At 36.8% G+C, this 18,003-nt stretch overlaps 1 protein-coding gene across 1 annotated transcript in view; it reads left to right on the top strand.

Moving 5' to 3' along the window:
- The window catches only part of RUNX1T1 (RUNX1 partner transcriptional co-repressor 1), a 129,438-nt gene that overhangs the window by 110,675 nt on the left and 760 nt on the right, over positions 1 to 18,003 (top strand). Inside the window, 2 exon segments of the mRNA XM_063079849.1 lie at positions 1,491 to 1,559; positions 6,662 to 6,852. Coding sequence (XP_062935919.1) covers positions 1,491 to 1,559; positions 6,662 to 6,852 — 260 coding nt within the window.

Raw genomic sequence — 18,003 nt, 5'->3', positions numbered from 1 at the left:
AAGAATGAAAATTACTTGAATAAAAATGTTTTGGTTTTTTGTCATTTATTTTATGTCATTTAGAAATGAATACACCCATGAGAATGCATGGCTATTTCCAGCCCATCTGATTATTATGTAGTCATGAGATTATAATGTATACTTTTAAAACTAAACATTTTATATTTGGAATAATTTTAGATTTAAAGAAACATTGCCCAGATAGTACAGAGAGTTTCTGTGTATCCTTTACCAAGCTGTAGTAAACATTTACAAATTGAGATTAGTTGGGGAAAGCTAGTATTCTGGCCAGCTAATAATCTATGTGCCCTACAAGGATTCAGAGCATTCAGATGTATTTAATGCATTCAAATATGATGCCCTAATATACTATTAGATAAAGTATTGTTTAAAAAAATCAGTCTGTCACCTGACATTTCTTATACATGTAGAGAAAATTTCAGTTTTGCTTGAAATTTATCATGGATTGAATGATTATATTTTATTAATGTTGCAATGATTTTTTTGTCCTAGAAAAAAAAAAAACTAAATACATAGGCTTTCATTGAATATCTAATATGGAAGACATACAGTGCATATTTTAGCTATGGAAGGCTGTATGCACCTTGTTTATTTTCAAGCATGTATAAAAATAATGTTTTATGTCATTTCTATGATCATGTTATTTTGGATATTTTTGTTTCTTTTTGTTGGCTGGCTAGTATGGGATCTGAACCTTTGACTTTGGTACATGATTATGTTATTCTGGAAATTAGCATTCCTGTTATCAACTTTAGTACTATTTGTTCTCTCAAACTTCTAAAATTTGACAAGCATAAGAAGCACAGTATTTAAAGTAGAACTTTATTTCTTTTTCTGGAAATCACATACTAGTTCTATTTGGTCACTGAATGTCTCTGAGTCCGTTCTAATGAGTCTTTCTTATTTCCACCTATGTCAAATCCATTATATCTAATTTGTGTGAAAATGTTTAATGCTCAGTGAGAATTTTAAGAAGTAATTAAGTGTGAGAACTAGTTAGGCATAGAATAGGTCTCACTATTTATTGAATGGTGATAGAATGTGAGCTCTGTGGAAATTACATTACCCTAACATTTGATTTTTTTTAACTCCCAATTTGACCCTTGACAGGAAAACTCCCACATACAATTTATTTTCTTTAACAAAATAAAATATACCTATAGAAATTCCCAAAGTGAGAGAGAGCTGGGAACAGTGTTCCCAAACATCATATTGTATAATGAAATAAAGCTGCTTCAGCTTTGAACATACAAGGCAATTAGACCAATGACCTTTTGTTTTTCTTGGTCTCTGCTCACTGGCCTTGCTATTTTTGTGTATTTTCTAGAAGTGAAGTGTTCAGCCTCTTAAAATTACATTTTTGTAGAGAAGCCAAGAGAGTGGGCATTGCTTGCTTCCGCTTTGTGAAATGACACAACGTGCTTACAGTGCTCTCCTCCTCTCTCCACCCCCTTCCATCCTTTTCATAGATGCACATCGAGAATTCCTTCACAGGCCTGCATCTGGATATGTGCCAGAGGAGATCTGGAAGAAAGCTGGTAAGAATTGTTTAAAAACATGAGTTTCGTGTTCTGGCAGCTGTGTGCAGTTGTTAATACAGTGATGTGAGGAATGACAAGAAAGGACTCTACTGCTAACAACAACAGCAACAAAAACAAAACAAAACCAAAAAAATCCCACAAAACAAAACAAAAAAATCCTGGTTAATATTCTTAAAACAGGCCTGATTAGAACATGAAGTAGTTTTTAGTAGTATCTGCTAGTGCCACTGAATTGAGAGGCTGGCAATATTTGCCTTATACAACACCTTTTTCTCAAGGGCCATAATGGTTTCAGGCTCCTAATTTGGCATAGGAGATAAGGAGATCTTAGCTTACATGTGACTTTTCTCCGATGAAAAAATATTCAGTGTCTTAGAAATTAAACTGCATACATCAGCCTTTTCCTCTGCATTCTTAAAAAAAAAAAAAAAAAATCCAAATCCAGTTGACTTGTTTAGGCACTCAAAGAATTTTTTGGTTATAATCAGCTTTTAAAGTTGTTCTTTTGTGCTAATTAATATTCAGTGATCAGAGCTAAATTACTTTTGAAGTTAAATGACAAAGTTGCTATACTTCTATTTTTTAGTTTGCATATACACTATCTCCTTTTAAGGAGTATTGCTCTATATTTTGTAGTAGATGTAAAGCTTCTGATGACTTGTCGACTTGTTATAGGGCTTAAAGAAGTTCAAATCTGTCAGAATCTTGGTGTAACACCAGCTGACAAAAACCTTTATAAAAAACAATTCATTAGATAAAGCATAAACCTGTTCCAGTAGTTAAAGATGACGTGAAAAACATACTGTGGCTTTGAGCTGCTGTAACTCCAGCTGTTAAAATAGTTTGTCTATTTGAGTTGCATAATTGGGAAATGTTATTTCTGCAAAGAGTCAAATGCATATAGGGCTGGCAGCACTAATCAAAGAATCAAAGGAAAGGGTTTTTGTTGTTTTGTTCTACAAAATATTTCTCTCTGGGTTTTGATTTGACTCAGCTGTGTTTGTAGTTCTGTGCAACTTGCTGAATCTCTGCTCACTTGTATCTTGTCCAAGTATTTTTTATAAACTTTCTAAGAAATACCTGTCTTTGTAAGAGTGATAATGAGTTTTAAAATCTGATTGTATTCTAGGGTTAATAGCTTAGAAAAAGAACCAGAAAGTTCTCTTGTATGTCCAATATGCAAATTAGATAGGTCCAGTCAGCCTAAGGTTAAAATATATATGTTGCTCAGCTGTATAGTGTTCAGCTTTACAGTAATAGTCATGTGGTCTTCCTAAACTGTTAAAAATATGCTGGGTGCCACCTACCTGAAAAAGAGATGCTACATCTTCCTTCTGACCATTTTTTTTCATTTTTAATCTGCTGGTACAACTTATTTCAATAAGAGGTACAAAGAATTGTCATTTCGGACAGCAGAAAGATGACTTTTTAGGTTGAGGGGAGAGTGTTTTTCTTTGCATTTTCCTTACTTATGTGTATTTAAGTTAAATTCTTGATTGTTCATAAAGAAAAATTGACAGTCAGGTCTTGTGTACTCCAAATTCCTTCTGTGTTATTATCTGCTCAAGTCTTTGTGTGACTGCTATTAAGTGAGCAGATTTTTCTGAATATACCACCTTCATTGGAAAGTCAACTTGAATAGCTGTGCACAAAGGAAGCCCTACCATAAGTGGGAAGCAATTGGAAGCAGATTCACAACTGCACTATGTATTTTCCACTTAATCAGCTTCTTTTTCCTACTTGACATGTTGTAATCTATTGAATCTACCATTATTTTTCTTCACTGTTTTGTTGGTTTATGAACCCGATTCTGGATGTGCTTTAGGTTTTGGGGACTTAGAAGTGAAAGAGCAATATTTGTTTCTGTTGTGTCTGTAGACTCTTTATCTTTTATTTATTTATATTTGCAAAGGGTTAAACTTTATCAAGGAAATGTTTGGATTATATTTTAGATGTGTCTATCATCTATATTAGGTCTTCAATCTAAATATGACTTGGTGGTGTTGCAGATTAAATTCTTATTCTTCTCACAGTGATATCTACAATCTGCTTCATAAGAACAGTTTGGGAATAGTTTTCTATGGATGGATGCTAAGTTTTAAGGAGTGTGTTAAATCCCTAAAGTATGGATGACAGTTTCATCTGGAAATCTCCAATAACTGCTTATAATATTTATCTTCACAGGCTTCTTAAAAGGCATTTGTCGTGTTCAGAGTGTCAAGGCATTCAGCATGGTGAAAACACCAAGGGCAGAATGTGACATCTGCACTCAGCTTGTGACAATTTGAAAGCTTTTTTCCTAGGATTCTAAAATTGGCTGCAGGCAATTTTTTTTTTTTTTTAAACAAAAAAACTCAATATGTGTGCCTTTGCAATGAAAGTATTATACATTGTCTTTGTGGCAAAAAATAAGGAAAGTTTAAGGCATTTGAAAAATACCAAAGGGGCAGAACTCTCAGTTTGTTGCAGTATAAACCAGTACATCCTTTTTCATAGAAAATTATAATTACAAAAAGTATATCCTGTGCTTGAAAGTACATTATATAGCCTTTTTTGCACCTTTTTTTTTTTTTTTTTGGAATGATTTTAAACATACAAAACCTGCAAAAAATAGTACAAAAAATTCCCTCATACCTTTCACCTAGATTTCCCTATTTTACTGTGTTTAGTATCTTGCTGTCTCATTTTCTCTCTCTCTTTTTCCCTCCTTTTCTTTCTCTGAAAAAAAATATATACGTGTATATGTATGTATATATGTATACCCATTTGAGAATAAGCTTAAGATGTAATGTCCCTTTACACTAAATGTTTCAGAGTGTGTTTCCTAAGAACAAGGATATTCTCTTACATAACTTCAGTACAGCTACCAAAGTCAGGACTTTACGTTGATACAGTACTGTTATTTCATCTACAGACCCTATGCAAACTTTTCACATTGCTCCAATAATACAGTATAACAACAACACATATTTTTAAAGATTAAAAATGCTAAAAAATGAAGGCCACATCAGTTTTCCTCTGAAAGTATTCTAAAAAGCAACAGCAAAGATAACACACTCCAAAGTTACAAAGGGTTTTTATAAAACTGGGAAAAAATCTAACGTAGAGATTGTTTTAAAATTGCAACTGAATGTTTTTTTTTCAGTATATTTCTTCTCAAACAATCAGAGAATGTTTGCAGTTGGTAATAAATATTCAAGCACCTTGCACATGTCCTACCAATTCTCTTTGCTGATCTGTATGCCTGTGGGATTAGAAAAGGAATGCATAATTTAAATATAAATTGCCTGATTTGCATATACAATTAGTCAAGCTACAGCTTTGATCGTAAGCAAAAATTATTGTTCTATATTACCACTTAGATAGAATTTTAATTCACCTTGAATATTCAAACTAAATTAGACCCTGGCTGTATAGTTAGCAGGACAGTGCTTCCCTGGTGCCCCAAGTTGGTTATGATAGGGTCATAAAGGCACCTTTTCACCTCCTGGTAAAGAAGATGCTTTTAGGTCTGTCTGCAATACTCTGATTCTATCTGAGTTTTGAATGCATATCCTAAAGCAGCCACCAAAAGATTACCATATTTTAGTTAATATTTCCAGTCTGGATGTTTCCCTTATATTTTAGTTTATAAGAACTAGCAGACAGTAATTGTAAATGAATATACTTCAGAAATAATGCTATGGAAACCAGAGAGGCTACAGAAGTCATGACATTTAACTAACAGTAGAGAGCTTCTGATGATTTTCAAGTCATGGACTATGGATGTGCGAAATAAACCACAGAAATTTAAGAAACCATACGAGTACTTGCATCTCTTACATTTTTAATCTACAGTAAAACATTTTTATTAGGAATCTATGTTTTTAATTAAACAGAACATTTAATTAAGGTGCTTTTTAAGTGGGTGAAACAATTAAGTGCAAACACTTGAATGAAACATGTCATAATTAGTTTTAATAGAGTGTTAATTGGTACTAGGTTTGCCAAGTTAATAATTACTGCTTATTAAATTTTCAATTAATCATTGTCATTTTGCTTTGAATAAAGATGAAAATTAGATAAACTAATTCAAGGGGAGGATTTTTTTCCTTGTTAATTAGAAGAGTTAATTTTTTAAAGTGGAAATTACTTGCTTTAGTTGTCAATCTTCTGTTGTACATTAGTTGAATCTTTGCACCCTTTCTATAGCCAAAAATAAAGAACTAATTTGACACCTTGCAGGTTTGTAGTCAGGCCTGACTACAAACTTGCAAGGTGACAGTTATGTTTGTCTACTGCAACAGTTGTTTATTCAAAACCATTGTATATATTTGATGTAGATGGACAACAGCTTAAAATTTAGAAATGAGAAGATGATTTTTTAAAATCTCTCATTTCATCTATAAAGGCATACAAGAGTACTTCAAGAAGTTCATGGAAAGATTCGTATTATCTTTAAATTCTGTTTCCGTGAACTCTTTGAAGTACCCTTGTATATCCGTATTACTCTGGAAATGACTTTAAAAAAGTAAAACTGGATCATCTGTTTCATCATTGATTTTCTTTAAAAGGTCTGTGTTAACTTAATTGCTGAGTTACCTTTTTACTATTGTGTTGTATTTTTTACCAGCAAAAAACTTGCACTTATACGGTTTAGGTGTACTTCCGAAAATCTATTCCCTTCCTCTATTTTTTTCTGAATGCATTACCCATGGACTTTCTATATTCATATCAACCTACAGCAGTGTGGAAAACTACCTTGTTCATGTGTCTGAATTATCCAGACAGGTTTCTTGTGGGTTTTCTTGTCCTTTAAGTATTTAGTGGTCTCAGAATAGTTTTTGGAGGCACTAGTTTGCCAGAAAAGTTGTAGTAATAATATAGGAGTTTAAAATATATTCCCAGTAGGGCTAGTTAAAGAAAAATTCTCACTCTTTCTTTTCCTAAATGAATTTCATAGATCTGCTAGTATTTTAGATAGCCAGAGTCACCCAGTAATTTGAACGAGAGTCATGCCTTTTCTATAGAATTCCATTAAAAAGTGACCCATGTCCAAGGTCCTGAGCTAAGTAATGGAGGGATGTTCTCTTGTGCTGTTTGGCCTGGCTGGCACACAGAGGAGGCCGTCAACGAGGTGAAGCGCCAGGCGATGACCGAGCTGCAGAAGGCCGTGTCCGAGGCAGAGCGAAAAGCCCACGACATGATCACGACGGAGCGAGCCAAGATGGAACGCACGGTCGCCGAGGCCAAGCGGCAGGCTGCAGAGGACGCCCTGGCCGTTATCAATCAGCAGGAGGACTCAAGCGAGGTAAGGTGTTGGTGGCGTCCAAATGAAGAATAACGTTTTCACTAAGAGTGCTCCTTTCTGATTCTAGGAGATCACAAGGAAAAGCAGATGTTGGACTTTAGACGAACAAATCTTTGGGGAAAATATTTAGAATAATTTGTAGAGTAGAAGCACTTGTGGAATTGACCAAGAGCTGATCAAAAAATTATTTTTAATTAAAGACCTAAAAGAAAAACTCTTTGCCAAAAAAAGGATTTTTAATATATTTAGTTAGTAAGAGATTATCATGAAATTTGCCTAAGTTCCGTGCACTGTTTACAGACTCAAAATTCAGCTGTGCGTGTGTGTGTATGTGTGTGTGTGTGTGTGTGTGTGAGAGAGAGAGAGAGAGAGAGCGCATATGCTTATGGTTTCATTCTAATAGCGGAATTTAATAAGAAATCCACTGTGTAAGCTTTGGTCTCCAAAGACATATTGCATGCCTGGGATCAAAATCACTTCCTTAGCTATTGGTCCTAAAGTTCAATACTTAAACAATGTTTGCATCAACTAAATATTCCTAAGAGATCTTGTGTATAGTCTGTATTTCCACATTATTTGTGATAACCACTATGAAGGTCATTTCATAGCATAACATTGCTATCAGAGGTAATATTATTTAGTATTATTCCAGTATGCTAATTCCCTCACATACACACACACATACCCTAAATGACTCAAGGATCTGGGAAGTAACTAAAACACAATATCTAACAGAATGCTTTTTAAAATATAGCTTAAAATCAGAGCAACATAGTAATGTTCCACGTTAATTAATATAGCATTGTTATCCTCAACGCCAAAGTAACTTTAGATAAAAGGCTACAATTAGCTAGTCTCACTAAGCTGAACTCTCAAATGCATGAACAGATAAATCAATAGTCTACTACAATATATATCTATAATTTGTGAGTGAGAGTAAGTATTTAATTTGTACCAGGCTTTTCTGTAGATGAAAGACACTGCGGGAATCACTTGATGCCTAGAGTTTCTATTTAATGTGTAGCAGATGAATAACAAGGGGACAAAAGGAATTGATTTTCAACATTTGAAAGTTTCTCAGGAAAAGAGGGACAAAGGAAAGTTTATCTACCCTTTAACTGCTGACTTTTCCATTGTTGAATTAATCTGGACATAAATTCATTTTATTGGCAGCTTGAGGCTTAAATATATGACTTTGTTTTGTGTTTTTTATGTTTTTATTATAAAATCTTACTATCTTCTGAAGAGGATGTGTACAAGTTGGTAACATTGTGAGGCACACTTATTATTAAAATGTTTTCACTTTCACATGAACATTTTAGAACTGTTATGTATGTTAAGAGTATTTTGTAGGTCACTAAATTCTAAAGACATGTCTAGGAAGAAACTGTGAATTAAGTCTTTGTATTCAGGCAATAAAATGCTGTATTCCTTCAGTATCTATAAACTTTGTGTTTTTATTCCTAAAACCTATCCAGAAACATATGATCTTGACACCTATATTTTTCATTATAAAAATGTGGCATATTAAATAGCTGTAATAACTAGTAGATATAATTAAATAACCTATGTATGAACGATCTTTTGTAGTAATTGTTTTTTTCCTTTTTGGGTCTCTCAAGGGAACTGATCTTTAATATAGCACTCCCCTTGTCTTTGGTGACACTTTCCCAAGAAGTGTAAAGCAGACTATGCTAGGAGAAAAAGTTTGGAATTCAAAGGGCCAAATTTAATTCCTGGTACCAGCTCTTACAATTCTGAGTTTTTGAGAAAGCCACTGAATCTCTATAAGCTTTTGTCTTATCATGATATGAAGATGAGTGAAAGTATCTTCTATAGTGGCTAGAACCTTGAGACATGATCATTTGTCATGTTACAGGTAAGGAAACTTACCAGGCTAAAGTTATACTGGTGGGACATTGCAGTCTAAACTGGAACTCACAGCATGCTGTCAGTATGTATATTGTTTCATAAGGATCTTTTTATAAAGATCGTTAAGGTAATTTTTGGATGCAGGTAAAGAAAGGCAGCTTAAGTCTGGTTTCTTACCTTTCTTCTCTTTAAACTGCAAGACCGCTTTTGAGACTTGGGGAGGAGTCAGTCTCTTAAAGGATTAAGACTCTCTTCTCCAAAAGTAAAGTAGATAATTTCCTGAGACTAGGAGAGCCAAAGATGGAAGAAATATTTTATTCGAGTAAAGCTGAGACTACTCTGGATTTGCACATAAGTCTATACACACATACTGTAAAAGTTTGACTGAGGACTTGAAAAAAAGGAAAGGGTAACCTATTAACAAACCCTAAATTAATTGTGTTGATTCCAGGGGGAGAGGGAGGGGGGAAAAGGAGGAATTGGTAAAGGGACACGAAAATCACCTACACTGTATATTGATAAATTTAAAAAAAATTTTTAAATTCCTAAATTTTTTAAACTGTGTTTAGAAATTAATAGGCATTCTTTAAAAATATAGTTTGTGACCTGCCTAGGGCAGTTTGTTTTTGATACATGTAACTATGAATTATCACATTCATTTATTCATTTATTCTTTCAAGAACAAATGATTGAGCTGCTATTCTATATAAGGGACTGTGCTAGCACTGAGGATACAGTGTTCCCTACTTCATGCTGACTGTAATTCACTGGAGGGGCCAAATAACTAAATTATAAGAGTCATAAAGTCATAATGAAGTTTAGCGTGCAGGCTTCTGGGAAAAAGTTTATCTGATACTTAATGATAATCAGGAACTGGTCGGCAGCTGTCCTCCATGCCTATCCAACTGCCTGTCTTCCCTCTTCTTCCCTGGTTTGGGGCTGATAAGGGTTTTGGGAAGGATCACTCAGACTGCAGCATGGCAGGAGAGCAGAGGCAATGAAGGAGGGACCATTGCATTTCAGGAGGGAGATGGTGGGATGAGGATGGTTGGTAGGGGTGCTGAGAGTGGGGAAGATTGGATGTGGTGATTGGATACACATGCATAGAATAGGCAAAACATGGAGACTGATTAACTATCAAGAAAGAAGAGGAAATCATGGACATACAGGGTTTGGAATATACACATCAGGTGATCTTACTTGAACCACCTTCAAAAACTTGCTGGCTTTCATCCACCCAGGGTGTGTGTGGGGGTAATGGGGAAGCTAACCTTTGCTCACTTTTTGTGCATAAAGAATGCTAGTTAAAACACTTAAAAGCTCAAATCAATTATTTAATCCAACTAGACAGACAGATCTTCTCTGTGGACTAGAAAGAGTAACCAGAGCACAGAAGCTTAAATAGTTCATCCTATCCAATGTGAAAACCAGGACAGTGTACTGTAAAGTAGGGTGCAGGGTGATCATTCATCCCAGCTTAAGTGGGACAGCCCCAGTCTACTACACCCTTTGTCCCCATGTAATTATTAATAGTGTCCCAATTCACTCTCCAGGTGTCTTGGTTTGAACGATAAGTTATATGGTCGCACCACTTAGAGGCAATATTCAGTAGATTATAGGATCATCTTTTTCTATCACAGCTCAGAGGAAATTGGGTGTGGCAGAAAGGACCCAACGGGAGGACCCAGAAGACCTGAATTCTGGTCCCAGCTCAGCTACCATCTCAGGGACTCTTGGGTGATTTACTTTATTCCTGTTAGCTTCCATTTCTTCTTAAGGAATGAGGTCTTGTTCACTTACCTTACATAGTTGTTTTATAAAAGGGTTTTTTACATCAACATTTTAATTTGTAGTTGTTTTGAGAACTATAATACAAGGCATTGTTATCTGCTCATATTTCCTTCTCCTGTATCACAATACATACTAAACTTCACTGACTGAAACAACATTCTTTCCTCCCTTTCCTTCTCCTTATTTGAAACCACTTCCTATTGTAGACATCTACCCATCTCTTACCTAGATCATATAGGAGTATAATCTATATAATTTGAATCAATAACAGTTTATATGTGGATAATATAAATGCACAAATTATTATTCTATCTCTCCTCTTCATAGGGACTTTAAGAAAGCACCTGGGTTTCAGAATGAGAAGAGCAGAGTTCTAGGCCTGGCTTGGCTGTTGATAGGGTTCTTCTGAGCTGCTTGTGTGAAGTACAGATATCTCTAACTTCTTCTCTCTGTAATTTCTAATTTAGACTTCCTCTTGCTACCTCAGTTTTCACATGTGCAAAATGGAGCTAATGATACCCATTCTGCTTAGAATAACCATGGTTCTGAAAGGTTGGCAGTAAAAAGAAAAGTTTCAGGAGGAGAAGAGAAGAATTGAAAACTGTTAATTTCAGATTCCAGCAGGAAGAAAGTACAGAGGCAGGAATAAATAATTCATAGGTATTCATGAAGGGCGGAGGGCCGTAGAATTTGTCATCCAAACTGGGGCACCTTTCAGGGTAAACTAAGGTGCTCTTTCTGGGATGGGTCAGTCTGATAAACCAGGCCGTCCTAGGCATATGGGAATTCGTGGTCAGCAGAGTTATTGGGGGCTGCATAGTTTGTTTTGCCTGAGAGGAAGTAGAAGGGCGACAGTGAGTGTTTAACCCTCTACCAGGAGTGGTACAAAGTCCCTTCTGTATGTTAGCTCACTTTCTTCACAGATCACCTCTGTCAGAGTAGATAGTGTTTTCTTCATTTTGCAGGTTAAAAAAAAAAGAAAAGAAAAAGCTGAGTTTGGAGGGGTTAAGCCACTTGCTGAGCATCTCGCAGTCTGTAAGTGTGAGCTCGTCCTCAGTCGAGGTTGCCTGGCTCTCAGGCCACCTTCTTTAATAGCCACATGGCAATAGTGACAATTTTTTTTTTTTCCTGATGGAGTATTAGTCTATTTCTTCATTGGACTTCCTTCAGGTTATTTCTACCTAGTTCTCTAACTTCACTTGGGTTTTGTGTTACTCCATTTCTGTTGCTTATAACAAAATACACGGAACTGGGTGATTTATTAAAAACACAAAATTTATTGCCTACAGTTTCTGAGGCTGGGAAGTCCAAAGTCCAGGAAACACATCTGGTGAGGTTCTTGGTGGTGGCTTTACAACAAGGCAGGGGACTCACATGACAGAAATTGGCCGAGCAGAGAGAGGGACACACTCTTCCTGCTTCCCTTTTAAAGCCCTCACAACCACGCCCCTGACAGCATTATTAATCCATTCACTACTGCATGGTCCTACAATGCAATCACCTCTTCAAGGCCTCACCTTTCAATACCAGAACAGAATTTCTCACCCTCTTAACAGTCACAGGGGGGACCAAGCTTCCAACACATTAAACTTTGGGGGGCCAAAATTTAATTCATAATAAGTTGATAGGCAATAATTGTTATTACCGATAGAATGACACCAAACTTGGGGCAGACACCTAAGCAATGTGATACTTTCTCTACTTTTTACTGTGTATTATATATTTCACTAAGAATGTAATGCCAGCATTAGTGTAAATCAAAAAAGAAACTCAATTCAGTCTTCTTAAACTGTTTTATTTTGTCCATGTTCATTTCCATTTCTTATCTGTGAACATATATGGTTTTTTTTTCAGTGAACACTGTCATATTGGAGCTATTTCCAAAGAAACTTCAACAGCTCTTCTTTGAGATCCACAACTTGTTCTAGCTTAGGTAATTGAAGCAAGTAACTGGAAATAAACATAAAAAAAAGAAAATAAATAATTGTACTGTTCCAATAGTTTTGAGCTTTAAGCCGCCAAAGTGATATTTTTTCCCCAGATTAAAACAGCCTTTATTCATATTCTTATATAAGTGCAGAACTGCACAGTTATATCAAAGCTGGGCAGATTTGTGGCATTTAGGCAGAAACACTGATCGGATCTTTACACTTTATATTTCTGGAGCCTGCTAAGCCCTGATAGTGTGAGCACGTCACTCTGAGAGATTTATCTTCAGCACTCCTTCTAGAATTGGTGGAATCAACCGCAGAGGAATCTGTGCAGTGTAGCCCAAACTGTAGAAATGCCACCTGTGTAGACTCTGAATAGAATGTAGTTACCAGACAGGACGCTCACAGCATGGGCCTCACAATCTGATCACACCGATTGATTACCACAAGAAATTGGAGCTCTCAGAGCATGAGCTATGATGCTGTGTAATAGTAAGATGAATTTTTTTTTTATGTATTAAAATGTCAGCTATTGATTCTGTAGATCTCCATGGTGTGGTGGACAGAACAGTGAGCTTGGAAAGATTTTGAGATTCTCACCTTGGAGCTTTGGTTTTCTCATCTGCAAAATTGGGGTAATGTTGATGGGGCCTTGTTTGCAAGGTGGTTGAGAGGTGGTTGAGATGAGTAGAAGTACTTCATAAAAATGTCGTCTTACAAATGAGCCACAAATCTGTGTAAGGGGGAAAGGGAGAGAAGAAAAACCAGTTAAGAAATGATTCTAAATGGGAAGAGCAGCAAGGGAATTTGAGTAGTGACTGAGAGATTGGAAAGGAAAGCGGAGACCGCAGAAGTGAAGCTTGTGGGGTTTGGCACTGAGTGGTTGCAGGGGCTAAAGAACGAGGAGGTTGCAGTAAAATGGCAAAGTCTTGGGCCTGAGTTCTGCCAATGACAAAATGGACAGCACCAGAGTTGGGCTTGGGGAATACTGCTTTAGAGGAGCATCTAAATGGTGCTGCATACAGAACAGGCAGTGGAAAGTATGAGAGCACAGCTCAGGAAGGAGATGAGGGTGGAGAAACAGGTTGGAGAGTCATTTCTTATGGCTGATAGTTGAAACCACCAGATCTGACAAGAGAGAGCATAGGAAGGAAAGGATATTTCTTTATGGCAGCTCCCCGCACCCCCTTCCAAATATTTAGTGGGAAATGAATGAACAGAAAAGGAAGTTATGGTGTTAGAGAAAATATCTCAGAAACCAAAATTAGAGGGAATGTCAACAGGGAGCATTTAAAAAGGAGGAATGGGGAAGGGATCAGTAGTTGTGAATCTTCAGAAAGTCTGAGGGCAGTGAGGATGGGAAAAAAGTAATTGGTCACTAATGAAGTGTAAGTGACGTGACTATTGTTCTTTTCCTGTAGCTGTCAGTGCCTGTGGGTGAAAAGCACTTAATTTCGGAAGGGCCAGGCACTCACTAATTCTAAGGGTTGTGAGGTGCTGGGTCTGGAGCAAGGATTGTATCTGCTCTTGCTTTCTTGCAGCCAGTGTCAACAGCAGGAGGTGGTGTGAGTATGTGCCATCCATTCAGTGCCTGCTGAACATTAGGCGCTGTGCTCAGTATAACCATGAGTAATCCTGCAGGTATTGTTCCTGCGTTACAGCTGCTGTTGCTCCAACAGGCTAAGTAACTTATCTGTAGTTCTGAAGCCACTAAGTGATGAAATTGGAAATGAAACATAGGTTGGCCTACCTCTGAAGCCATTTCCATTACATACCATGACACCTTGTCTTTAGTACTTCCAACTTCCTGGTCCAACCTCTGTCCACTTTCAGGAGGGAAGTGCCCTTCTAACATGTCCCTGCCACAGCAGGATCTAAGGAAAGATCTGGACTTGACATGGGTGGCATTTTGGAAAGAGTATTTTATCTGCAGTCCAAACACCTGGGTGAATCAAAATGTAGCTATGTAATTTCATGTATTTGTAACTTTGGGCAAGTTTTTTTTACTGTGGAAGTTATTTGTTCTTGGGGCCTCAGTTTCCAAACTGCAAAATGTATGGGAAAGTTTTAAACTGCCAAGTGCAATGCAAGTATAAGATGTGATTTTAGTGTGAATTTAAGTCAATGTGTTGCCTTCTGTAGAGTTTTTTTTTTTTAATGTTTTAGGAGTTCTAATTACTAATTATAATTATTCCACTTAAATTTAATGAACATCAATTTTGTGAAAGGATTTCTGCAGTATTATAGGTGTGCAAGATCTGGAGAGACTTAAAGTAATTCAGAAGAAAACATTTTGTCTCTGAGAAAAAGATTTTTCAACAGTAAGAACCTGAAGGCATATATTTTGCCAGCAGGACAGAAAGGCGATTCTCTGGTGTATCTAAAGTAACAAGATAAAGGAAATAACTTTTTTCTTAGGGACAAAGAGAATAGCTGATAGGAAACAAAGTAGCAAAAATCTGTGCTATGCGGCTTTGGCATTTGAAAGCTTTAATCTACCATCTCTGTTTCCATATATAGCCTTGTATTTGGTATATTTAGCCAAAGGGAGGTTTGTGTTCAGCCTCAAATTCTTCATCGGAGTCACAGCCTGACTTTAGTCAGTTGTCTTGTTCTCATTTTTCAGATGGGGAAGAAAATATTCTTTGTGCCAAAAAGGGAACAGTATTACCACAAGTAAGGGAGGACTATAAAGTGCTATGAGCTTTGGAAATGAAATTTGTTATGAAATGGTATTTGTGAACCTACTACACTATTGTGCTAATTTCAGTCACTAGTATCACTCCTGAGAGTCCTGAAAGGTCAGCTCAGTTATTTAAGAAGAAATAAGCAAAATCAAACAAATAAATAAAACAACTATCAGAAAATACTAGCCTGAATATAAAAAGCACACATTAAAAAATGTAAACTTAGATTAAGCCTTTGACTGCCTTTATCCCTGCCTTTATGGATATACTTCTGGGTGTTAGACACAATTTACAGTTTCTACCTTTGTGAACAGAAGAAAGTTTAGAAACTTGATCCAAATTAGAGTACTCACAGGATCCTACACCTTCCACTGTTCCCAGAATTGTGACTGTTCAGAGGCAAGTGTCGCTGGTCAGGCATCAGTCTTGCAGGTACAGATTAGCCAACAGGAAATTCTGCAGGACCATCCAAGAGAAATATATTAATAGAAATGGATTTTTCAGTTTCCTAATGAGCTCTTAAAAAGAAATATGCACTTTGGAAGTTTCCTACACATTTATTGCAAGGCATTGTCAAGAGCAATAAAAATATGGAGTTTTTTTTTTTTTTTTTTTTCCCCTTTCTACCAGATCATTTAAATTGTTCTTTGTACCTTCCTATAGCTGAAGGTTGTTTTTCTCCCAGTGTTGGGTGGTAAATGAATAGGATCAAACAAGTTCAGAATGGAACTGAAGGTAAAACTAGCCAGAACCCGTAAATCCTGGATCAGAACCAGGCAATGCTATGCAAGAAGCCTCAATTCCCAGCAGCTTCATGATCCAAAACATCTGTTTCTGTATTTGGCACAATTCCACTTTTTTATTTGTAAAATTGTTCCCATCTTTGAAAACACTTTAGAAAATAAAGAAGTCCCCATTCTGTCTCCTCTTTCCATTCCCCAGCACATGCATTTGTAATTACCTGGTTTAGTCTGTGTGTTTAATCAGTTTAAATTGAGAATGTTGTGTACATCTGATTTTAATCTGAAGGAGCCATTGAGTATTGGGCAGTTACCACCCTTGTGTCTGCCAAAATGTGCCTCTGCCAAAAAGCGGATAGGACTCACACCAGGGTATTTCCTAAAGAAGCCACTTGACTCAGATTAGATGTTTAATTTCCTTAAAATATTGTTTTGGATTTGGGTCTCTGTTCTCTAATTGGGATTTTCTGATGTAATTTAGGAATATTGCTTATTTGCTGAGTTTGTTCCAGGATCCAGCTGGCATTATTCTAAAAGCTTAAATCTCACTCTGAGTACTGAGTGTCATACCTCATTGCTTTGAAGGGTGGGCCAGACCCACATTTATTGACGTCTTTGTGGAACCATTATACATGCAGTGCAATTAAATTAATTTTTAGAGAGAAGAGCTCGTAGTTATGGTCACAAAGCCTCTGATCAGAGAGGTTCACATCTTTTGAGGTATTTTCTTAAGTTGCAGTAGAAACAACCTTGGTTTTAGTACTGATTATTCATTTTAATTTCATTTTTACTTATGACATTGACATATCAACCAGGTTTCTAGATTTCCTCGGCTATGTTCGCTTAAAACACCACCCACTGGCCAGAGTTCGAGATGTTTTGTTTTTCCTTGTTGGGTCGTATTTTCTGAATGGTAAAGAAATAAGAACATAGAGCTGAACTCTGAAAGTTTTAAACCAGAGTCCTTGAGTTTACAAGTTTCCTGCACTTGAAAGCTTCTATGAGGCATTCTATTTGTTAGCAAAGCTAGTATGACTGCTAAAAATTCCCTTGCACACCCTGCACAGTGGTGAAGCTGTACTTATCAGGGTGATGAGCTGACGTTCCACAGGGATATTTTATTCAGGCTTATGAGCCCACCCTGAGCCACAAAACCAGTGTGCTGAAAGCAAAACAAATGTAGAGAACACAGCAGGGAGATTTGGAATAGCTATATGTCAGGGCTTTAAAATCTATTTTAATTGTGGCATAACCACATATCATTGGCTGGTTAGCATTGCCAGGTTGTAATCAGAAGTTTCCTTTGCAAGAAAACAATCAAAACCAATGAAGATAAAGAATAAAAAGTTGAGTGGCATAATGCTAAGATCACTTGATATAGCAGTTCACAATGGGATTGGTCTTGCCAAAGGAACTGGGAACATGTAAACGTATATGGAAATTAAATTTGGCTTTCTGAGGTTCCGCCGCCTCCTGAAAGGGCCTCTGAAGGCATTGTCACAGTGAGTCTCCTTCCCATCTCTCCTATGTTTTCTAGGATCTGTCTTCCACAGGTGCTTTTCTGTCCTAGTATATCCATGCTCTGATTCATGATAGGTTCATCTTAAAGTTTAAATCTCAGAGGCAACCTCATTTTGCTTTTCTCATGCCTCACAAAACACCACCCTACACGGGCTGCAGACTTACTGGAGTCGGAGTTTTGTTCTCACTCAAAGATGAGCCCAAGTTCCCTCAACTTTTCTGACTTCCTTGAGTAGCCAAGACACAGAGGAGCTCCATCAGCTGGAAAGTCTTGTCTGCGAATAGAAGTATCATTTACCCAGTTTTAGTATTTCTTATTTTTCAAGGCCACATTAGGCTAAGTCTGATTCATTTCACTAATATTAAGCACCTGCTATGTATCAGGCATTCTTCTGGGTGCCTAGGATATTTCAGAGAAAAAGCAAACCAAGAATCCTGCCTTCCAGGGAGCTGAGGTAAGGGGGATTGTTTGAAGACGGTCCTAGCATCTGGGTGTAAGGTGTACTGAGTAACCACAGTGGGAAGAACTAAATGCGTGGAGAGGCCAAAGTGCCTTGCCTCCTCCACCTGTCTGTGATAAAGCAGGGAGTGGCATCCTTTATCTGCTCC

This window comes from Cynocephalus volans, chromosome 15 (genome assembly GCF_027409185.1).
Source record: "Cynocephalus volans isolate mCynVol1 chromosome 15, mCynVol1.pri, whole genome shotgun sequence".
Taxonomy (NCBI): Eukaryota; Metazoa; Chordata; class Mammalia; order Dermoptera; family Cynocephalidae; genus Cynocephalus; species Cynocephalus volans.
Note: the sequence above shows the minus strand (reverse complement) of the source record. Positions and strands in the feature narration are given on the sequence as shown.